This window comes from Palaemon carinicauda, chromosome 19 (assembly GCF_036898095.1).
Source record: "Palaemon carinicauda isolate YSFRI2023 chromosome 19, ASM3689809v2, whole genome shotgun sequence".
NCBI lineage: Eukaryota > Metazoa > Arthropoda > Malacostraca > Decapoda > Palaemonidae > Palaemon > Palaemon carinicauda.
This window is the reverse complement of record NC_090743.1, coordinates 32,028,911-32,053,910: the sequence shown is the minus strand read 5'-3', so window position 1 is coordinate 32,053,910 and position 25,000 is coordinate 32,028,911. Positions and strand designations below refer to the sequence as shown.

Genomic DNA, 25,000 nt, shown 5'->3' with positions numbered 1-25,000 from the left:
GGACATCTATGTACGTGTTCTTATTTGTTTATGAAAATCAACCTGCTAAAGTTATCGTAACATTCAGAAATACAAAAAAACACGAGAATTTGTAAGGTGTCCTGGCAAGGGACACCATGATTGGCAAATAACATTATCATGTGATGTTTACACAAGATACTTCAATGCATGACCCCTTCTTCCTTGGCTTCAGCTTTTCCCATTTCTATTTGGGGTCGCTGTTACTAGTCAGCGGTCTCCATCTTCCTCTGTCCACTACATCTTATTCTCTTAGACCCTTTCCCTTCATGTCATTTCATAATTTATCTTTCCACCAGAACTTTGGCTTCCCATCCTTCTTCTGCCCTCCATGTTCAATACTTGACCGACTCCCATAAATATAATTACTTTTGTGGGAAATGGATATCATTGCAAATGAGTAAATATTGCAACAAACACTTAACTATGAATACAATGCAAAATTGCCCTAAGCGCTGATCTAATGCATAGTCAACACTAACCACTCGATGCACATTTGTCTGCAGATATTGCAAATTGCATAAACTAAACCCGGAAGTTCCCAACATTTAGATAAATCAAATGGAAAAACAATCATACTGACATTATTCAATTTCCAACCCTCGTAAAATAAATGAAGCAGATTCTCTCGAGCAATACCAAGATAAACAAAATGTACGATAATATTAAGCGAAAGCAAATTCAAAATTACTATAAACTGGAGTCACAAAAAGGAAGGTCAACTATATTGGACCCCTTCTGAAAAGAACCCTATAATATCCAATAATCATTTCGCATGAAATTCAATTAGCTCTTTAAACAATCACCCAATAGTTTGTCTCATCATCTCCCTCCATCTTCTATTCTGGATAATCAATTTACTGTAGTTATAACATAATATAAGATCATTAGTCAATATTTACTAGGGTGATTGAAAACTGAACTCCAAATGCAAACTCCATACATGAATAATGTCCACCAATTCGGTATTTAAACATCCCATATACCTTTAATTAATAATTTTGTTAAAGCCATACACCAGAACCAAAAGTCAGACAAGAGATGGGGAAAGCAATTAGTAATCAACTTTACCTGAAATCACAACCAAGTTTGTGATTTCTAAAGTTAAGCAAGATGTTGTGAAACGTATTATGGGATTAAGAAAAGCACTGAGACATTACAGAAAGCACAGGATACTGGGGAAATGCAATAATTTTTAAATTACCTCCCCATAAAGGTATCGACGTTATGTGTCATTTAACTGAATACCACCATTCAATATTCTATACAGTGAATCTTTTTAATTTAAATATAAATGATTTTCTAGAAGATGTAGTCTTCGGTGATTAACACTATCAATTTGTGTCCTAACGAATACAATGATCACATTCAAATTGGCCTGTGAGAGTACCTTAAGGGTCAAAGTTTTTGTCCTGTATTACCATTGTAATCTTTCAACATATATATATATATATATATATATATATATATATATATATATATATATATATATATATATATATATACATACATATATATATATATATATATATATATATATATATATATGTATATATATATATATATATATATATATATATATATATATATATATAAATTTATATGCATATCTACATTCCTTCTGTAGATTATCAGGATCCAATGCAACACCTTGTCGCTCGTAACAGCTCACCTTTACTAACAAGCACTTCAAATTGCCTTAATAAAAATTTGTTTTTTCAAGCAAACAGATAACACATTTGATTTACCCTCTACTCCTCAGATATCATTATGAACAATTCACTCGTCTCGGAACAGAATGATACCAACAGTCTTCAAAAGTGCTTAAAGACATCGTTAGGAAAGATTTATCAACGCAATACTAATCAAAGATTTGGTCCGTCACTCAAGACTTATAGAATTAGAGTTACCTTGATGAGACATATCCACATAATTGGCAATTAGCGTTCTTTTTATTGCAAAGTGACGGATAATGCTGAATTACTTGTTACAATTGTCATTAAATCTTTAGGAGTCATTAGTTATGTTATTACAAATACAAACGTATTTACGTCTGCTTCCTGTTTCCGAGGCGTTTTTGGAATTGAAACGTTTGTATAGGATCCCCCCACCCCCTATGATCCCCCACAATCACCATCCATGCCCTAACCATGATACTCGTTCATCTAAAACGTTTACTTTCTACCTAACCGAAAACAAAGCATGATTACGAATAGCACAATTTCTGTTTTCCACTAGTGAAATGCTACATTTCCAAGCTGTTGAACAAAAATAAATTGAACAACAACAATAATGACAATAAAAACAACCTTAGCATCCATTCCCCGATTCCTGCTCGGCAAATGTAATACAGCGACCAGTCTTAGCTTTAATTTGTATGTTTGTCCTGATGTAAAATCAGAATAACTTTAGAAACACAGACCAATGTCTTCTAATATAGCGTAAACTCCCACACAAGGCATCGTCAAAACAGCCTGTGTTCGGCTACTGAGGCATCTACAATCAAATACCACTCAACCTAGGCTGAAACAAATTATGTACCCGGCAGTGAGTTGGCTGTGGTGGATAGCAGAATGACATGGCATGGTAGGCAAGCAAACCCTCCCAAAATACTTCGAGTACCTACCAAATTTTTATATATGAACAAAAACAATAATATGCAGCAGTTTCTGGTCCAATGCAGGACATAGGGCCCAGACATTTTAATTCATGTCTGGTTTATTGGCCAGTTTTCATCCCCATGTTGGCCACTGAGGATTGGTGATGGTGGGAACTTTTCGTTTGATTGCTCACAGCAAACCAATCTTTGCTGATAATGGGGATACGCACACCCTTTCACCACGGTACGGTATCCCCACTTGGAAGGTGATATACTGTGTATATATATATATATATATATATATATATATATATATATATATGTGTGTGTGCGTGTGTAAGTGTATATATATATATATATATATATATATATATATATATATATATATATATGTGTGTGTGTGTAAGTGTATATATATATATATATATGTGTGTGTGTAAGTGTATATATATATATATATATATATATATATATATATATGTGTGTGTAAGTGTATGTATATATATATATATATATATATATATATATATATATATATATATGTGTGTGTGTGTAAGTGTATATATATATATATATATATATATATATATATATATATATGTGTGTGTGTAAGTGTATATATATATATATATATATATATATATATATGTATGTATATATGTATATGTGTGTGTGTGTGTGTGTATTATATCACGCTGAATGCGGACCACTCGGAAAACAACAATTTACCACAAATTACCCAAACTAGTGTTGTAGTTAGGAAAGGGCGGGAAGGATTGAATCTGTATGGGCGAGTGTGCATATCTATCTCAATATATAGCCACCATTTTAGACGGGGCGCGTACACTAGTATATACATATATTTCAATATGACCTGTTAGCATATCCGTGGATGTAGGAAGTTCGGGCTTTTTAAAATTTTAACTTTCGCTTTCAATTGGCCTAACTTGATTATATCGAAAACCAATCGTGGCCTTCAACTGCCATAATGGAAATTTTGCTTGATTTCGTTATTGATTTCGAAATCCCATCCAAAACTAGTATTCATTTCCATCAATTTCGTTCAGCTGCGCACATCAAAATTCACACTTTCCCCTTTCCAATTTATGTGTACTTCGATATTATATCATCCAGGGGTTTTTATTCGGGTTTTCGTTTATTTCTTTATATATTTTTTTTTATTTGCATGTAATTGGCTGCTCGTAGAATTGATCCTGATGAAAATGTTATTTTTCATTTACCCTAAAAAGGTACGTAATTATAACTATGTTCATGCATACATACATAGAAACACAGGCATGCAAATGTACACAAAAGTGTAAATATGAACATGAAATACCTATATATCAGCGCTTGTATATATATATATATATATATATATATATATATATATATACACACACACACACACATATATATATATATATATATATATATATATATATATATATATATACACGCATATATATAACAAATGCAGCCGTTTCTAGTCCACTGCAGGACAAAAGCCTCAGTCATGTAAAGTCATGTAAGGGGTTTCGCCAATTTTCATTACCACGCTGGCCAGTGAGGATTGGTGATGGTGGGAGATTCAGCAAACCAACCTAGTATGGGTGGCCCTGACTAGTACAGCTTTGCTGATCATGGCGATAGCAAAGCCTTTCACCACATTAAGGTATCCCCACTGATATGCGAGTGTGTTGGACCACTGGCAATTACACCAGACGATTCTCGTTTTAAATAAGCACCGAAGGACTATTCTTGGGATTGGATTCATGGATTTGAATAATGTAGGAAAGTGCTGGGCCCTGTGAGACCATTCAACATCTATGGAATATCTACAGCTGCACTAACGTTAGAAGACGTTGGACAGCCCGATGGAAAATGTAAGCGAGAACGAAGAAGAATGGATGTGAAGCTAGAATCTGAAGGGACACTGTAAGGGCATATAAGTAACGCCTACAGTACACCACGTGATATGTACTGATAACACTACCCCCAACAGAAGGACTATTAGTTGGAGACTCTTCGTGGAATGTCGTCCGACGAATGATATAATCACTCATTTAATGTCTTGAATGATATGATACACAACCGGTAGAATTGGGGAAGAAAGCCAAGGCGAAGTTTTCACAAAATTAATCTTACAATTGATTAAATATTTAAAAGTGGCTCACGATTGGTAGACGCAAGGGACAGGGCAACACCCTGGAGACGGGACGATACCCTACAGACAAGGCAATATCCTAGAGACAAGACAAAACCTTAGAGACAGGTCAGTACCCTAGAGACAGGGAAATGTCCGAGAGACAGGACAGTGCTCTAGAGACAGAAAAATTTCCTGGAGACAGGATAATGTCCTAGACAGGACAATGCCCTAGAGACAGGACAAACCCTGGAGACAGGATAATACCCTAGAGACAGGACAATGGCCTAGAGACAGGAAAATTTCCTAGAGACAGAACAATACCATAGGGACAGGACAGTGTCCTAGAGACAAAAAAAAAAAAAAAACACCCTAGAGACCGGAAAACGTTCTAGAGACAGGAAAATGCCCTAGAGACATGGAAATACACAAGAGACAGGACAACACCCTAGAAACAGGACAATATCTTAAAAGACACGACAATGCCCTACAGACAGGACAATGCCCTAGAGACAGAGCAATGCCCTAGGGACAGGAAACACCCTAGAGACAGAACAATGTCTCAGGGACAGGACAATGCCCTGGAGACAGGACAATGCCCTAGAAACAGGAAAATGCCCTAGTAATAGAACAACACTCTAGAGACAGGACAGCACCCTAGAGACAGGATAATGCCCTAGAGACAGGACAATACCCTAGAGACAGGACAATACCCTGGAGACAGGACAATTCCCTACAGACTGGCCATATATACATACGGTCAGTGCCTAAGACTCCTCTCCATCAAGCTAGGACCAGGGAGGACCAGACAATGGCTGTTGATAACTCAAGACTACAGGCTCCCCAAAATCTACCATCCATTGCTCACAAAGATAGGGAGGTTGCAGACACTTTCAAAAACTATTGAGCTTGAGTGGGTGTCCAACCCCAGTTTAACACATTACCAGACACGGCCGTTTTCAATAGACTATTATAACCCTTCAATATAGACATTCAATCAATTACAGCTAAGCCATACTCTTCCAACAAATTATATTCATAATGATTTTACTTGAAATACTTTTTAATCTAATTAATGTTAGTTTCATCACAAACATAATAACCTATCGCTTTTAAAGACCAATTTAATAAAACCAAGACAAGAAGCATTTACAAGCTGCAGTAACAGTCAGTCGATAGAAACCAAAGTGGACTTCGGAAGTAACTTGAAAAGGCCACTGCCAGCTTTTGATCTTAGCTGTGGTAATTGGACATTTTCCATTTCGGTGGCAACTGTCAGACGTCATTTGGGGAGGAGATGATTGAATGTAACCCATCGTAATAATAAAGTTTTCTAACTCCAGCTAATAGAGACATTCTAAAATTCAAAAATTATCCTTCTGGTTTAAAGGTATAAAGGCCGCTCATGAATGGCAGAGGCAAAGAAGTGACATTGCCCTATCAAGCTGGACAATGCCCTAGAGACTGACCATTATATATATATATATATATATATATATATATATATATACATATATATATATATATATATATATATATATATATATATATATATATATATATATATAATATATGATCAGCACTCAAGACCCCTCTCCACCCAAGCTAAGACCAAAAGGGGCCAAGCAATGGCTACTTATGACTTAGCAAATAAACCTATAGGCTCCCCCAAAACCTCCATCTTTAGCTCACAAGGATGGTGAGGTTGCAGCTACCAAAAAAACTAACGAGTTTGAGCGGGACTCTCACCCCATTCGGGCGTTCAACAGTCAGGGACGTTACCACAGCGGCCACCTGGGTAGTAGGTAGTAATTAAGTGGAATGAAATATTACCTTTTTATCAAAGTAGGATCAATCACTTCTTTTAACGAGGGACGTCTTGGAGGAAGTAATTACAAGTAAATATACAAATACTAAACGAAATTACTTATTAGTAATCGAATTGGAATTATGAATATTTCTTAACAGGTTCGAAAAATACTACTAATAAACCCAAAAACTGTCATTAAATTTCAGTTGAAATTAATAAACTTAATAGCAAGCGAATATGTGACGTTAGTATATACCGAGCTCCTCATGATTCATTTTATTTCAAATGAATATTTTAATTGATGAAACATAACTGCTTTTAATCATAATCCAGTTTTAAAATATATAAGATAAAGACATGTCTAGAAAGCTGATCCGCAGATTAATTTAAAGCCTGAAACCATATGATGAAAACTCACCAGATTAATCGAGGTAGCCTACTCTAACGACTTTGAAAAACAAAATATTAATTAACTATTTCAGAAAAATTCAAATAATTGATTGTTTTCACCTTTCCTACCACATGTATTTCTCAGAATTCAAGAAAAGAAAAGTTCATTTCAACATGCGAATAGCAAAGCAATGTCTATATTAATAAATTACATTATCACGTAAACAATTCATTAATACCACAAACAGACAGGCCATTCTCGGGGCATGCAAAAACCTTCAAACTCTAGATGAAATGATGAAGATGGAACTCACTAATAAGATGTCTAGAAAGCTTTTACCGTATCAATCCTCATACTAATTATCTCAACGCCAACTGAGAGAGAGAGAGAGAGAGAGAGAGAGAGAGAGAGAGAGAGAGAGAGAGAGAGAGAGAGAGAGAGAGAGAGAGAGAGAGAAAGCCATTCCCCTTTTTGGAAAATTCTTTCTTAGCCAATATTAGCTGTCAATAACACATTCATTATCTAAAATACAGTAATTACTTGTTAAGAAAAATTGCAGAATGAAAACAACATTCAATGTAATGAGCATAATTACCACACAACACACATTATATATATATATATATATATATATATATATATATATATATATATATATATATATATATATATATACACACATATATACTATATATATATATATAGATATATATATATATATATATATATATATATATATATATATATATATATATATATCTATATCTATCTATCAATCTATCTATATATATATATATATATATATATATATATAAATAAATATATCGATATATAGATATATATATATATATATATATATATATATATACATATATATATATATATATACATATATATATATATATATATATATATATATATATATATATATATATATATATATATATATATATATATATATATATATCTGAGACCCAAGAGGGAATCAACTCAAAGATAATATATACATATGCCATATGCTGAGGAGTCAAACCCAGGCCCAAGAAACAGATGATTCCCCCTAGGGTCTCTGATCCCGAGGTATATAGAGAACCCAGATACTAAGAGGAGTATACTATATGGCTTATTTGAGTATGAAAAAAGTCTATAAGTGCAAAATTTATCATGTGTGTATATATATATATATATATATATATATATATATATATATATATATATATATATATATAAAATTCTTTCATAGGTTTACATTCTTAAAAGAAAAATGTGCTATCGATTTAAAATATTTCCAAAAGGGGCTGTATACCACAAATCTTATAAAGTAATCGAAAAGTTGAGAGGTCTTTGAGGTTATCATAATCACATATTTGGCAAATGTGCGTCTGTCTGTCTGTCTGTCTTACTTTATTGATGTATATCCCAAATTACAGTTATAGGTTACAGATAATATTTCCTTAAGTATTCAAAATATTTAGTCAGTCTGCGGTCAATTTGCTTAAAATGGAATTGTGTAGGCCTGCCATATAAGATATGAATTCATAAATCTACCCGAGACCCACCCGGTTTGGGTTTCATTCGTGCGTGTGTGTGCGCGTGTAGATTCCAGCCTTATGCCATTATGGAGAAACTGTAGCCCTAACTGGTTAGGCAGAATGCTATAAAATGGATAATCACAGAAAGCAGACAAGGGGAAAGTAAATTGAAAGTAAAGAATCAAACATGAATGAGAAATAACAAATAAGTGATCTCCCTTATATAATAAAGAGCATGTGTTTGGCTATATATATATATATATATATATATATATATATATATATATATATATATATATATATATAACTGTATATATATCTATATATATATATATATATATATATATATATATATATATATATATATATATATATATATATTTATATATCATTCCTTACATGCTGAGTGGCAACCACTCAGAAACCAAAATCTCCTACAAATTGCCCAAACTGCCGTGTGGTTGTTAGGAAAGGGGGAGGGGGTGAAAAGGGCTGAATCTGTGTGTGCACATCTAACTAAATATATACTCGTCATTTTTGACGGGTTACATACACTAGTGATATAATAATAAATTATGAAAGGGAAATGACAAAAATACAATACAATAAAGTAAATAACAAATAACATATGAAAGAATAGTCAAGTCAACCTGATTTACGAACAAATGGACTGACATGAAGTTTGGACAACTGAAGTTATATAGATTCAACTGCCTGTATGTGATTAAAATCTTTCCATCATTTAATCACAACAGAACAAAACTTCTAAAACACTGTTAAATATTGAACCTCCCATAAGATAAGAGAAAAACTGTTGGAATCAGCTGTATAACTAGTAACAGGTGCCAAATGATCTAGTATGGAATGTTTTAAATGTAATGGATCTATTATAGCATGTCCAATGAGATACTTCATTGGCGGTGCTAGAGATTAATACCAAGATCAGGGATTAAGGTATTAAATACAAGAAAGTCTCGTTCAACAATTTAAAATGAGAGTCAGCTACTGACTAAACATGAAAACAATGTTCAAAATATGCCACCAGAATAAACAAATCGAAACATTTCCTCAGGATATGTATACTATTAAGTCTCTAAATATCTGGAAAGACTCTCCATACACCAATTTTTTGGATTTGGGGATTAGAATCAATTACCCAATCTCTTGCTAATATAGGTTAAATGACCTACTGTAACTTGAACAAATTCTAAACCTTTCTGTATAGCGATACAAAAGTACTGTAATCTAGATTTCACGTCATTAGGTTTATAATATGGATGAACATAAATAACTTCCATACTCCTATTTAATCATGTCACCACATAGGCTCCAAACAATAATTCACAAAATTCATTTTTATTTGGTATGATGCTGCATCGGGGAAAGAGACACACTCATAGCATGAGGAGAGATATGGAAAATTAGTCTCAGAATATTAGTCAAATTAAAAATCTAGTTATGCATACAAAGTTCAAATCAAACACCTTATAAATAATTGAATAATGCACTTCATATATCAACACTTGAGTATATGGTGAATGCTACAGCCACAAATTTGGACTATATTGCCCAGCATTAGGGCCCAAGAGGTCACTCTGCTCCCAGGTGCAAATGGAGAAAACCCCAGCAGTTCAACTATGAAGTAAAAGTTAAAAGTGGTTGGACGACAAGATGGAAGAAAGGAAGAAAAAATGGAGGAATAATCTAAGCGTAAAAAATTTGTATGGAAATGGTTTAATTTGTAATGACTACTGTTCTACAAATTAAGCAAAATTACATAATCTTTGGAAAATTGGGGAGTGAACAACCATAATCATGAAAAGCCAGGCCATTTATATTTTGACAAACACATAAGCCAAGCCCAGCATCAACAAATTACTGTTAAGTAAGTAAAAACTAATACTGTACAGCATCCCATTCCTAAAGGTTAAGATCGGGCAACTTAAGTTAGGTTAGAAAAGCTCAGGTTTAGATGAAGCATTCACCCCAGTATTTAATTATAACATATGGAGTTGTAAGACCGGTGGTGTGGGTAAGGTAAGTCCAGGTTATTTACCTAAAGAATGCATCCTTGTTTTACTCTACAGTATAGCCTAATCTGCGGTACTTTGGGTCGATATAGGTCAGGAAAGTTTGGAGAATAACAGCCACCACTTCTCCAATCCGATAGGACCTGGCCTTTTATGTTAGGTTAGAGTCGAGAGTATCTCGCCATATGCTTTTGACATTTCCTATGCATTTATTGGAATTGATTAAACATACGAACAGTTTTTCTAGATTAACGTGACTAATCATTTTAGCTTTTCCCCAAAAAAACTGGTTTCTCAAGACAGTATTCATACATGCTATACAAAATGTTTTAGGAAACAAATGCAGGTGGTTTGCAAATATAATATGGGTCAAAATTCACAAAACACCGAATGAGTATCATTTTGGAAGAAAACGTTAGTTTTTCTAAAAGAAAAAGTATTTTTTATTAGAAAATGTTGTCCCAACCGTAACTATAGTAAAACCCATCTGCATAATAGTAACAGTTGTGGTAAATATTTACAATTGGAAAGATCAGGTAAAGGCCCATTGTTTTCCATAATGTCCATAACTTACAGGTCTACCTGCTTTGATATTGTCGGCCATTGCCTGGCCATCATAAGTCCTAAATTCGTTGGAGAAGAGGCTTGGAAGCCTTTGTATATCAGTGGCCAGTTCCTCCAACGACCATAAAATATGGACACCTAACCTAACCTTCAAGGCATGTCCTTACCTACTTACCTATCGGGGGGGGGGGGGGGGGGGCGGTTTAACAGGCCCCTGAGACCTCCCTTACACTACCGTATCCTTAATCAGCCGGTACCATACATACAGATGGCCACTATCATACATAAACACTGAGGCTTGGGGGATGATCATAGTTGTTTATGGTCGGCCTTACTTAAGACTATATTCTATACATTGGCTTATCTTGGATTAAATAAAGGTAAAGCCAACTGAAGACATAGGCTACTTTTATTTTATATAATTCTACCTTTCTTTAAACAAGATTCAGGCTAAGATATTATCAGACATGCTTAAATTATATTGTAATGCAGCCTTAACCTTCGACATCCTTGAATTATAGAATCAAAATACAGTAGAACCTTTACCTGTGAATAATCATCAAATACAAACGGTTTTAACATAGACTACAACCTACCTGTGTAATGTAACACATATTTAGCTATTCTTTTGAAGACCATCCATACAGTTTGTACTGGCTGAGCAGGAAATGTATAACACCTTTCTGGTAGAACTTTGATGCAATACGGGCAGTATGACATACTTGATTGTAAGTAATTAGAAGACGTTCTCAACTTTTTTCGCACAAATATAGGTGATTAGTGATTAGTGTCACTATCAGACTCAGTGTACAAAATGAGAAACTTTTGTTTACATTTTGTAACGGAAGCGTTTTGTGCATACATTTGTTTACGCATTTATGAATGTGCCAATTTTTATCAAATGAAAAAATTCTCAAGTCTAATTATGCCAAAATATTATTGTGTTTTTAAACTTTCATTAAAAAAAATGATCGATAACATTACATTTGAGGACTACCTATCATAATTTTATACTTTCAAGATAGAAACTCTACTTCAAATATTTTTTAGTACTTTACATAATTCTGTCACTCTTGAAAACAACTGAAATATATATCATGGAATTTCTCAGCAATTATTTTGTCATTATCAGAACAAGAGGAAAATATTTTCGTACCTAGCAAACATACTTTTGCACAGTTCCTATGGTTATCACACATCTAGGTATTTAATATTTCGCCAAGTATATTAAATTAAATTATTGAAATATTGTACAACCTATTTATTTTGATGTTTGAAATGTTACCTGCGATTCGGAGAAGTAACTGTTTCTTCCAAACACTAATGATTTGTTCAGAAACTAAAGTTCCAAAATCAGTAAAGTTCTGACTTCTGAATGCCTTGTTGTTGTTGATACATAAAGATGTCATATTACAGAGTAACAGTACTTTACACTGCAGTTACAAGACACGGTGATTACTCCAGTAAGCAGTTAGGTTAACTAATCTTGCTTCTGAAATTGCAAGCGACCTAAATAGATTCGACAGTCTGCAGGAAATTGGTGCCAGAATGGGAAAGGTAAGTTAGTGCAGTATTAGATAAGTGTTATGTTGTGCAATTTGCAGCAAAGTAAGGCAATTTGTTGACCATTACTCGGGTTTTATTGTAATCTTAAGAAAAAAAAATATATTTAATATTCAAAGAACATGAACTGCATAGGCAAAATCATAATTTTTCTTTACCCTCTAGTCTGGGCTATCTTGTTACTCTTGTAGTTTGTGTTTACCGCTGTTATTGATTGAGGTTAGAGCATAATCTGGTTGGAGATTGTTTTATAGGCTATACAATGGCTACTTGTTTACCGAATCACGTTCTTTCATGTAACTTTTGTTGCATAGTAACAGGTTCTTCCTCAAATTATTTATATTTAGGATTTTCCATTCCCCACAAGAACTTGCTTGGCACTTACAATTCCAGACGTATATCATGTCCAAAGAACATTTCACCTGGGAAACAAACCTAGGAATACGGTTGGAGGATGACCTAACCCAAGGTTTCCCTCCTAATCTAACTTAGGAGACGATATCCTAAGTGTCGTACCTCATCATTTACATTTGTGAAATTAACTGTGTGAATTAATATATCATGGTATATGGAATGTAATACATATAGCAATGGGATAAATTCAACATAACCGATATTACAAAAGTTTTGGATGGTTACGAAATGTTTATGAATTCTATCCGGGTGTTTATGACTTTAAGAAACAGTTAAATAAGTCAAAGTTGGTGCTGCAATGAAGGTAGGTGACATTGCCCAAAAAGTCACATGGTACAAAGAAGACACTGATTAGGCATTAAGAGCCTTCCTAGCGATTTGTTGGACTGGAGTTTGGGACCCAATCAAGCTTGATAGTTTCTTGTAGTGTCTACATCCTCACCATCCTTGTGAACTAAGGAGTGGGGGAGTTATTGAGGGGAGCATATAGGTCTATATGCTGACTCATCAGCAACTATTGCCTGTCCACCCCTGGTCCTTAGCTTTAATGGGTGCTGATCATATGTAGCCTATAAATGGTCAGTCTCTAGGGCATTGCTAGTGTCTCTTGCCACTGCCATTCGTGAGTGACCTTTAAACCTTTAAAGACGATAATGACAATGGCAGCCAAATTGGTAAGATCCTATTTACGGACGGAACAATTTTTTGAACAGAAGAAATAGTTATTCCTGTAGAAAATAATTTGTTTTCACAGATTTTGACCTTCATTTAAAGGTTTAAAGGCTACTCATGAGTGGCAGAGGCAAGGAACAGTGACATTGCCCTAGCAAGCAGGACAATGCCCAAGCCCCCTCTTAACCCAAGTTAGGACCAGGGAGGGTCAGGCAATGGCCACTGATGACTTGGCAGATAGACCAATAGGCTCTTCCAAACCCCCCATCCTTAGCTCACAAGGATGGTAAGGTTGCAGACACTAAAGGAACTAACAAGTCTGAGCTGGACTCGAACCCCCATCTGGCAAACACCATGCATAGACGTTACCAATCAGGCCACCACAACCCCAATAGCAAATACAGATAACATTTTTATTGCATATGTAGTCTGTGTTACTGTTTATAAATACCGACATTAGGGGGAGTGCTGCTTCATAAAATTGTTTTAATATGTATTGTAAACAAAATTGATATAAAACGAAGTTTGTGCATAAACTTGATTAAAAATAATATGTAAAATGTTTGCTGTTATGCCTATAAATAAGCCGTCACTTTTTGTAGTAGTGTATTGTTGGTGGTGAAAAACACTTGAAATTTCTGCCCCGTCTTTAAATAAAATTATTACTATTGCAGAATTCCAGTGGGAAACAGATTTCATGGCACTCATGGCTGGTAGGCCTATACGTAAATACAGTACTGTAGCACCTAAATAAGTTGGAAAAAACTAAATAAGTTGGAAAAATACATAGCTCATGTGTGTCGGGAAATCTGGGTAATTGGATGAGGAAAAGATAGAATTACTGAAAAACGGGGATATTTTGTATCATAACCACACCCCACCTAACCTAACATAGGGTGCAATATCTTTCCAGCATTATGCAGTTTTGGCTTGTGTTAAACTTGTCTTCTAAGTTGCTTTTCTTTAGCAAATTTCAGTCTAGGGAACATTATTTCATCGTGTGTAATATCACTCAACAATGTCATAATAAAACTAATGTCCATCACTTGGTTCTCAAAACCATACTAACACCTTAAGCATTTATACCTGGTTACTTTGCCTTCTTTTAATATTTTGAGATTCCTGTTCTGCCTGTGTTTGCCAGGTTTCCTAGATGGATAGTGGTAGAGATTCAAAGCGTAATGCGTTCCAATGGAAGACAGGCTCAAAACTGTGATTAAAAGATGTGAAAAAGGCCATCATGGTTGACTATCGACATTCAATATGATAAGAAACCTATTCTCCCCTAGATAATTGCATAATCGCTATCATCCTTTTGAAGAAAGCAAATGTTAGACATGTAAAAAAGACTCCTTTGGTTGTTGATCAAAAGTCAGGTTCATGAACACATACCAACGAGCCAGTGGCTGATGCAGTAGAGAGCAAAGTCTTAGCTCTAGAATCTGCTGGAGTTATACCTGAAGGAGAAGGGCTTAACCATTCTCATATGGTCTGGACAGTGTGTCTTCTTAAAATGTTGTTTGTTCCGTAACTGGAATACAAACCACGCTATTTATTAGGGGTTATACTTTCGGCGGAGCTGAAATGACGAGCCATTAAAATTTAGCGAGGGTTAACTACCCACACCGCCAGCAATCTTCCAGGCGCATGCCAGCAGTCTTCCGCCCGCGTGCTAGCAGTGCCAACAGTCTTCCGTGTGCCATGGACGCCGATGGTCTCCCGTGTGCGCGCCATTGGTTTTCGCGCTCGCGCCAAAGCCTTCCGCGCGCACCAATAGTACTCTCACGCACACGCCAATGCACCCGCCCTTGCTTAACCAGTCACATGTTTCGGCGCATTCTAGGGAGACTGCACAAAACTACACAGTGCCTTACTATGCGCCGGCTCTTGCCAAAGAGCCAGTGCTCGCAGATCCAATACGCCAGCGCTTGCCTGCTCTCCAACGCTCTTTTGCGCATTTACCGGAAACTGCGCTTCAGCAAAAACTGAGCACCAGCATCATCCTGTGTGCCATCTCTCCAGTACTCTCTTGCACACTCGCGCAATAGGCAGAAAAAAGGAATGAAACTCTTTGGACAGCTCACTATTGCCCCATTCCTCTCCCCGCAAACGCATAACATGGCCGCCGGGAAAAGAGGGAAGAGGCTTCACAGAATGATTCAAGATCCCGAAGATTCCATTTTACAAGGGGAATCGAAACGGGGAATCCTTTGTCCCTGTCTCTTCTGAAGTTTCTTTTTTCCTTGACAGACCACTGTGAGCAAACAGGAAAGCATCAACAGTCTGATCTCTAGGTCACTGTTTGCTGATGGCTAGTTCACGGTTTGCTGATGGCTAGGTCGCCGATCACCAGATTGCCAATTGCTAGCTCAACGCTGATCTTTGACTTCTAGTCCCTCAAATGACTAACGGTCTCCGATTGCTAGCGTTCCAATCACCGATTGCTAGTCAATAACCAGTCATCAGCTTGCTGATCACTAGATCACCGATGGGCAGCTCATCTTTCTTCGATCATTGAACTCAGCCCGCTGATCTCTGGCCAGCCCATATTCAGCTTGCTGATCTCTGACCAACCAGGAGGGACCATAGTCAGCTTGCTGATCTCTAGCTCACCATCGGCTCACAGACCGCCGATTCACCGATAATTCGGCAATTCGCCAGCAGTTCGTGACTCGGACTTACTAGTCAACCTCTGCCCGTAGTTCCCTAGATCAGAAGGTATACAACATACTTCTCGCTACTGGCTGTTCGCCATCACACTAAAGTGATCGGCAAACGTTGGACAACCCTCATCAACGGCTTGTCGACAGTGAATTACTTGCGAACACTCTCCAACTGCACAGTAACCACGATACCCAATCATTAACCATTAATTAACATTCGCCAGATTGTTTCTATTCTAAGGAATAGCATCAATCCCATCAGGGCGCATGGTAGGGCTAAGTGTTGCCTTCCTTCTGTTAGTTAAAGGAATTCTCTCTCAGGGAAGAATTCTTACTCTGGGTATCGCGTCTGATCCTTTACGACACGAGTCAAGACTCCAGTGCCAACAATCTTCCATTCAAAAGGATCCGCAAGGAGCTGTCCCTTTGGGTCGATGTCCACACCATGTTGGAGTTTGAACAAGGGCTAAGACCTCAGGTCTTCATTTGCACTCTGGACCTAATAGACAAACAAGAAACACCAGGTCAAGGCACTGTGCTTCGGTCTTCCCACTACACCCATCCTGGTCTCACAGGATCGGCTTCTATCTCCTCCGTTTCGGGACAACTGACTGACCTTAGCAGACTCAGTGGCAACCTTGCATTAACACCGGAACTTCTGAAGTCTTTTTACCAAGATCCAGTGATCAAGGTAAACCTGCGGAAGTCTTTCCTACTTCCCTCCCAGAAGACTGGTGTATCTGGGAATGATTCTAGACACCAATCTCCACAAAACCTTCTAAAAAAACAAGAACAACTCTTATCCCAGAGTGACTTTGAGTCTGACTGGAATCAGGCCCTCGATCCCCCAGACATTCTGACCCCCATGGGACCAGAAGTTTGGACGAACCTCAATGGATGGGTGTCAGTCGAGAATCTACAGAGCGGTATAACCTTCTCATCCTTCCCCACCTCTCGGACTTGATGCTGGGCTTAGAACACATCAAAAGAAGAGAGAAGGGACCATAGTGCTGCACCACACGACCTCAGCCCTCTGGACTGAGTCCAAAAGTACCTTCACTTAAATGTCTTAAGAGATGAAGGCCAACTTTCCAGTCCTTCAGCAGCCTCATCAGTTCCTTACTGACCACTCAGTGTTGTGATGGGCGACAACACCACACACCACATGGAGGCTCACATCGGCAAGCAAGAAGGAACTTGCTTGTAGCCTCTTCCCATCTAACAGTATAAACACTAAGGTGGGCCAAAGTCCGTTCGGTACCACTATCAGCCCCCTTCATTCCAGACTAGTAGAATGTGCTCGTCGACAATCTGTGCACAGCATCTCAGATAAGGTATACCGAATAGTCTTTGGATCACCTTGTAGCCGACAAAGTCCCGACTTTACGGGATCCTCCAACTAGGGATCTGTTCGCAACGCTCCTGAACCTCAGGCTGCCGTTGCTCCCCAGCCCTAGACCCCAAGGCTCTCTGGCAAAAACGATGGGTACAACAATGACGTTTACGTCTCTTCCCTGTTTTGTCTGGAGGAGGGCACTCAAGAAGGCTAGAACATCAGTTAGCCTCTCAAGGACTCTCTTAGCTCCGCTATAGCATTACGCAGAATGGTTTCCAAACCTTTTGTAGCTCCTGATAGTCTCTCCAAGAGAACCCTCTCCACATCACAGACAACCCCCTTCAACACCTACCACAAGCTATAGCTTTGCTATGATTGTACGCCTGGAGACTACCCAGTACCTCCTCTCCCACAGAGGCTTTTCGCATTAAGTTGCGAAAAGGTTGTCTAAATATCTGAGGAATTCCTCAGCATCAGTCTACCAGGCAGTATAATGTCTTGTTGGTTGGTGTCATGTGAAAGTGTCTCTCTCCAGTCAATACCTCTATTCCAGTAATAGCAGAATCCTCGAGTATATGCAAGAGGAAATGACCCCCTATTCAGTTTCAGCAGGTATAAAGATGATCACTCAACCTTGATCCTTCACCTTCAAACTGAAAGGAAGGGACATCCAATCATCACTAGAACTTTCAAACTCATACGGACTTACAACTTGCCTTTCTCCAGTCGGAATTGAGACCTTCCTCTCGGAACATGGTTCAAATTCTCTGATCTCTAAAGAGACCTCCTTATGTTCCACTTCACCAGAAAACAAATTTTCACCTGGTTTAAGAAGACAATGTTCCTACACACACTGACAGCAGCCATACGAGTCAAGGAACTTCATGGTCTCTCTTCCCACATCGCCCATTGATGAGAAAGGCGAAAGGCAATGTTTAGTTTCGTCCCCGAGTATGTCGCCACACACAATCTCCAGAGGTGACGGATCCTACACAAGTCACCACTCGGTAACGGACGACCCAGATCATCCGTTACTGTACCCAGGGTAAGGTATGAGACTCTACCTTAAGAGAACGGCAACAGCCCATCCGGGTCTCATCTCTTGTCATCAGCACTGGGAGAGACTAAAGGAGGATCACCAAAACATCATCTCAACATGACGACTCACGATGTCAGGATGTGAATGCTCCAGGTGACTTTCACAACCTTTCTCCTGGAAGACGTGACCCACAGGAACTCAATACGATCTCTATCGGTTCGGTGGTGGCTGCACAACAGCTGGTTGTATACCTCAAGTTCCTTATTGAACAAGTAGCAGAAGGTTGAGGGCACTGTTACCCGGTTTTAGTCTGCATGAATGAAAAGCTTTGACTGGCTCTTATTCTTGTCTTCATCCTACCCTCTCGTGGGGAAAGCAGCATCCTGGGTTCTCTGCATAAGCTGACCTCAAACCACTGCAGGTAAACCATGCTCCCTTGTGTACCTAGTATTAAGCTAATACTGTTGCGTCCCCATACCCTGGCGAGGTGGTATTGGGAAAGTCTTGGTTACATCAGTTTTTCCTACAATAGACTCGGAATAACTTTACCTAGACAGTCACACTTCTGCATGTCTCAACACACAGCTTGCGTAGGCCGCGGACCTTGCGTAGCAAGGCTTTAGCGAGGGCAGGGACCCCTTACTTTTGAGTCCTAACATACTCAGATAAGGAGCCCCCGGGTAAAGCCAAAAGCCAGATTGGCAGGGACGTCCACCCCTCCTAACCTAATGGGTGAGTCACCCCTAATAAATAGCGTGGTTTGTTTTCCAGTTATGGAACAAATGACAAATTCGTAGATAATTTGTATTTTTCCTAACTATACAAACCTTAGCTATTTATACAAACTTGCCCGCCAGCCCTATCCCCCTTGAATTCCTATCTCCAAGCAAAGTGAACTAAGTCACAGTTGTGTGAGCGGGAGTGGTACCAAGCTACCCCCTCCCCTACCGCCCGCTAACTAGCGGTGTGAGTAGTTAACCCTCGCTAAATTTTAATGGCTCGTCATTTCAGCTCCGCCGAAAGTATAACCCCTAATAAATAGCTAAGGTTTGTATAGTTAGGAAAAATACAAATTATCTACGAATTTGTCATTTCAGTTAGCACGATGTCAAGATACAGTGCAAAGCCACAGGTGTCAGTCCTATAATAGATGCCGAGAAATTTCCTGCCACCGAAGAATATCATAGTGGATAAAGGATTCTTAATTAAGCAGATCTTTAAACATCAACGAAATGGCCTTTATTTGGCGTAGAATGCTGGATTGAACCTTTATCCTGGAAAGGAAGAAGAACATACCAAGCTACAAGGCCTAACAATAATGCATGCGGACGGTTTGGTTCAAATTGCCTGGAGCTTATCTCCAGGGGGAGGGGCTCTTAGACAATGTCATACAATTTTACTAATGACTTCAAACTGAAGTCCCATTTTGTTTCACATACTGAAAGTCCTAGGGTACTCAGAACATCCTGAAGGCATCTCTTGCCATCATCTGAATAAACAAATTCAAGATGTGAGTAACCACCATAATTTTTTAAGATTTATACATGAATCATTTCATCCAGCTTTCACTATTGTTGAGAGAAGAACATCCCCATTAAATTACTGCTTCTTTTGAACAAGGCATGTCACCATCCCACTAACTTCAGGGATAGTTACTAGTCAACCAACACCATATTGCTCATCCAGCCTATGGACCAGGGTGTGATAATACATTTTAAGTTCCCTCATCTCCACTGAATTCTTCAAAAGGCTGAGGTTTCAATGTTGGGAGAGGAAGGCATCAGGTCTATTTCTTCCTTGGGTATTAAACCTTTTCTCCATTCCCTTTCTCCTATTGTTGTAGATACAGAGTGCTGTATAAACTATTAAATAGAAATTCACCCACTCGTGGTTTTGTGATAAGTCCTCTCGCTGCCCGACGATTTCTAACCGACCTCACTCATTTACATCCGGCCTGCCTGCTTCTTGCTTCTCTCTCTGCACAGAACAACACCCCATCTGCAGCTGACTCGGCTTCACTTTCACATCGTCTAACCTCGTCCGTACATCTCCTGCTTCAGTCCTCTTTGTGCAGAATTACAAAGTGATGTACAAAACCTGTGCATATCCAGCGTGTTTATAGTGATTTCAGTATATAGTGTGATACGTACATTATGGCCCCCACACGCCAAACAGTTGATGGCTCAAGAGTCAAAAGTTGCATCATGCTTTAGACTTGCCCTACTGCATAGAACTTTGTACATAAACGGTTAGTGGTGTTGGACTGATACTTTTTCTTATAAATTTATGTTAGTGTATTCATTGTGTATTAGTGTTATTGTTGTACAGTACTGTATTAACTACTATACAGTACTGTATACTAAATATTGTACTGTATTGTAGTAATGTAGATTAGGCTATGTGAATGGTGATCACTTTAGTGTTACCTTGGCTAATTAAAGCTGTACTGTACATTTCATCTCTATAGCTTCAGATTCTTTTTGTACATTCACACTCTACATCCAAACTTCACCTCCAAAATGTGGACCTCCTTCAGTTCTTACTACATTCAGTCAGCAGTTATCTCCAGTCTGTTACCAATCTTTTGCGCACATTTTACTGTTTTTTCCCTTATACTACTCTTAAATTTGTCTTTTTGCTTATATTCCCATCATTAATTATGTTTTCTCGAAGGTAATTACAAATCGACAGCATCCCCTTTCTCCATCATCCATACTAACGTTGGTTACTTCATCGTCCTTGTCTCTATTTGCAAATACCAACAATGCTACATTCTATTCAAACTCATCTTCTCATTGGCGTTCTTCTGGAAACCGCGCACCCACTTGCGCAGTTTCTCTCGAGCATTGTCCCTGGCCTCCGCGGATGGAGGGTTGTCGAACACCTCATCAAGGAGGCCTTTGCAGGTTGAGCAGGACTGTGGATCCCAATATTTAAGGTTGCCCTTTTTCGCTGTACAGGGGGCGTGGGTCAGGCACGCCTTATGCCCGTAGAAGTCCGGGCGGCGAACTCCGCAGAAGGAGCTCTCACACTTTAGGTTCTCCTCTTGTAAAAGAAAGAGAACATGAGTACATGGAAAACAGAGTTATGGCTTACATTACTCTTAAAATTAAGATTCACTAATCTGTAGCATTGTGTTTTATGTGAGCTCAGGATAGGTGAGCTAGAAGGGAAGTAGGAAGACACATACTTGTGAGTCCCGTCCAGCCAGTTACCGTGACATTTTCTGCTGACAATTCCTTAGGACCTGAGGTTTTAGGGGAGGGAATGGTATCCCTATGGGGAAGCCAGACTTAGTCTTCCTTATAAGGGAATTGTCTACAGAGGGGAGAGGGTCTGAAATCGTTCAGAACCTAGAGAAAATAGGGGGAAAATAGGGTAAAACCCCCTTATATTTGGGTAGGTCCTGGCAAGAGACTGCACTGAGAAGCACAGAGTATGCTGGAAACATTGCACTGTACAACCGTACACCCTAGCCACTGTCTTTAAGGTATGAAATACCAAAGTAGATCAGTCTGGCTATACGGCTGTATAGGTCGACTGCCGGCACGGGGCCGGCAGTTGGGGTGAGGGGTGCTTATCCATGGAAGCCGCAGGAGCGTCGCCGGCAAGCCGGAGGACGGTCCGGCGGGGTGAATCCATCTAAGGCTACACACTAAGCAGCAGAGAGGTAGGAGACACCTATAAGGGCGACCGCTGGCACGGCGGCAGGTCGCCGGCAGGGCGGTGGCTTCCGGCAGCCGGCAGGCTGTCGCCGTTGGTGAACCTAGCTGGGTACATAAGATGGAAGGTTGCCTGAGATGTCGGCGGCAGCGGCGGCCCCCGGCAATCGGCAGGTTGTCGCCTTAGGTAATCCTCAGATAGGAACATCCTATGAAGTAGGAAGGTCACCTGGGGTGCCGGCGGCTAGCGCCGGCAGGCGGAGGCGGCAGTGGACCGGCACCATGATAGAAGAGAGAAAGATAAGGAGGGAGTGGGGAAGGATGATGTCCGATACCCGACCGGCTTCCCTCCGGAAGGAGTGCTCTCATGATAGGTGGGGATATGCCTATCACCTGGCGGCAGGGAGCCGGCAGACGGCTGGATGCCTATGGTAATCCAATGGAGGATCAGAGGACACTCAAAAAGGTAAGAGAGGGTGATCTTCCGCCGGCAGGCTGGCTACCAACACTACCCTATAGTTCGACTATGAGGGGGAAGTGTAGCAGAACGGCCAGCCAAGCAGGAGAGCACAGCTTAACCTACAACTCTCCCCAAGGGAGGAATTGTAGGACAGCGGACAGGGGTGTGAAGGCAAGCCGACACAAAGGGATAGAGTGGGGGTAGGGGTCTGAGGGAGCAGAAGGGGCCGCAACCCTAAAGCTCCCAAGGAGTGGGGGAATCTGTTAGATGCTATACTACCCAGGTAGGAGAGAAACGCTCTCCAACCCTAGGGTAGGCTAGCTCAGAGTAGGAACAGCACTGGTTTACTGTCCTAAACTATAATAAAACAGAATCCCCTAAAGCCTAACCTAAACCAGGAGAGCTTCTCCTAGATTAGGGAGGGCTGGGAAGACATATTGCTAGGCCACAGGAGGAAGGGACGTGTCCCAACCAAGAGCAGTCTAGGGGGAAGGGCAGGGCCTTTCCACCTTCAGTCTCAGTCGGTACCTAAAGGGAAATGCATTCCCTAAGGGTGGACTGGGATGAACGATAGGTACTCTGGGGTTCTGTCCGAGGTCCCCCCATATACTATGGTAGGGAAGAGGGAAGAACGATCTAGCCTAACCTACCCGAAAATTATTCTGGGTAAGGGGCTAAGATATAGCAAGGCTACCCAGAGGGAGGTTACCCGAAGGTAACAGGGGAGATAAGGAAGCATACAAGGGCCCCAACGTTGGGTTAGGGGATGTGACATGGATGGACCAGGCACGGTCCCTGTATGGTCCCTAGAAAGCGAAAGATATGTGCAACTCTGAATCTTGTATATGTTTAAAAATGCCTATATCTTCATTAACATTAACACTAGAAACACTTATTATATCATGGAGAAGTAAACATGAACACTAGGCTGCGGCCTAGGCTAGGCTAAAAGTCTAGTAAGGGGTCGGCTAACTAACAGCGCCGAAGAATACCATCGGCATAATATAACTAATTCCTAGCAATGCAGACTAAATAACTAATGATATTTAATTAGTTATAAGGCCGGGAAGGCTGTTCTGGCTAACTAAATAAAGCATGCGAGGCGAACAGCGGCGTCATAATATGGCGCCTCCGGGCAAGGCACAGCTCCGCCACAAAACAAGATTTTAGCGTAAAAAATCGTTACTTAACGGCCAGAGCTTATTTAAACAATACAAGAACCTGGTACAAAATTTTCCAGAAGGCGGCGAGGCAGAAGGTTGAGACATGGCGAAGGATGCACAAGATAAACGATGATCACTGGGAACAAACAAACGATGTTGGAAGCTACCAGACAAGGAATGAGGACGGACGTGACGTCACACAGTATGGCGGACGGTTTGTTTATGTTGCGAGTACCGTAACAGTAACGAAGGAAGGGTAACTTTGGAACGGCTCCTCAGTTACCTCGCCACCTTTCCCCCTCGAAGCGTAAACGCTAGGTGGGGTGCAGATAGCCATGTGACGTGTTAATGCATGCGTCCCCTGTTGCTATACGATATCCTAGGTGGAAACTTTTAGGGTACTTGCACCAGAAGTTAGAATTCTGTGAAACCTTTAGTTTAATTCTCTGGGAATATTTATGGTAGTCATATATACCCAAAGGAAGCCACTGAAGGAACCTTCCATCAGGACGACATGGCCATCTCACCCAAAAATAGATTTTTCGCTTCGCTCAAAATCCGTTTTTCCCAACAAATTTGCTGGTATATCCACTGTGCTTTACCTGCCATCTCTCATCACTACTCGTATAGATGATTAACAGACTTGGAGACATGACACGTTGCACTTAATCACCAAAGCTCTTTCTCTCGGCAACCTGTCATCTATACTGTATATCTTTTATGTTAATCACCCAATACACACACACACATATATATATATATATATATATATATATATATATATGTGTGTGTGTGTGTGTGTATATATATGTGTGTGCACATATATATATATATATATATATATATATATATATATATATATATATATATATATGTATGTATTAAGTTATTACTTTCGTCGTACTGGTGACATCAGAATATATAATCTCTGAATATTA

General features: G+C 39.2%; 1 protein-coding gene and 1 long non-coding RNA gene across 6 annotated transcripts in view; one reads left to right on the top strand and one right to left on the bottom strand.

Moving 5' to 3' along the window:
- TrpA1 (Transient receptor potential cation channel A1) overlaps positions 1–25,000 on the bottom strand; it is a 279,964-nt gene that overhangs the window by 247,541 nt on the left and 7,423 nt on the right. Inside the window, exon 1 of one of the 4 annotated variants that reach the window (XM_068393454.1) lies at positions 11,687–11,884. The exons of 2 other annotated variants lie outside the window; for them this stretch is intronic. In XM_068393454.1, coding sequence (XP_068249555.1) covers positions 11,687–11,810 — 124 coding nt within the window. In that variant the 5' untranslated portion in view covers positions 11,811–11,884. Of the gene's footprint in view, positions 1–11,686; positions 11,885–25,000 lie in introns of those variants that run through there. One more of the 4 variants, XM_068393456.1, reaches the window with a different exon arrangement.
- The window catches only part of LOC137658564 (uncharacterized), a 133,861-nt gene continuing 121,435 nt past the window's right edge, over positions 12,575–25,000 (top strand). The window contains exon 1 of one of the 2 annotated variants that reach the window (XR_011047369.1): positions 12,575–12,647. This is a non-coding gene — a long non-coding RNA (uncharacterized lncRNA). The remainder of the gene's footprint in view (positions 12,648–25,000) is intronic. The other variant, XR_011047368.1, reaches the window with a different exon arrangement.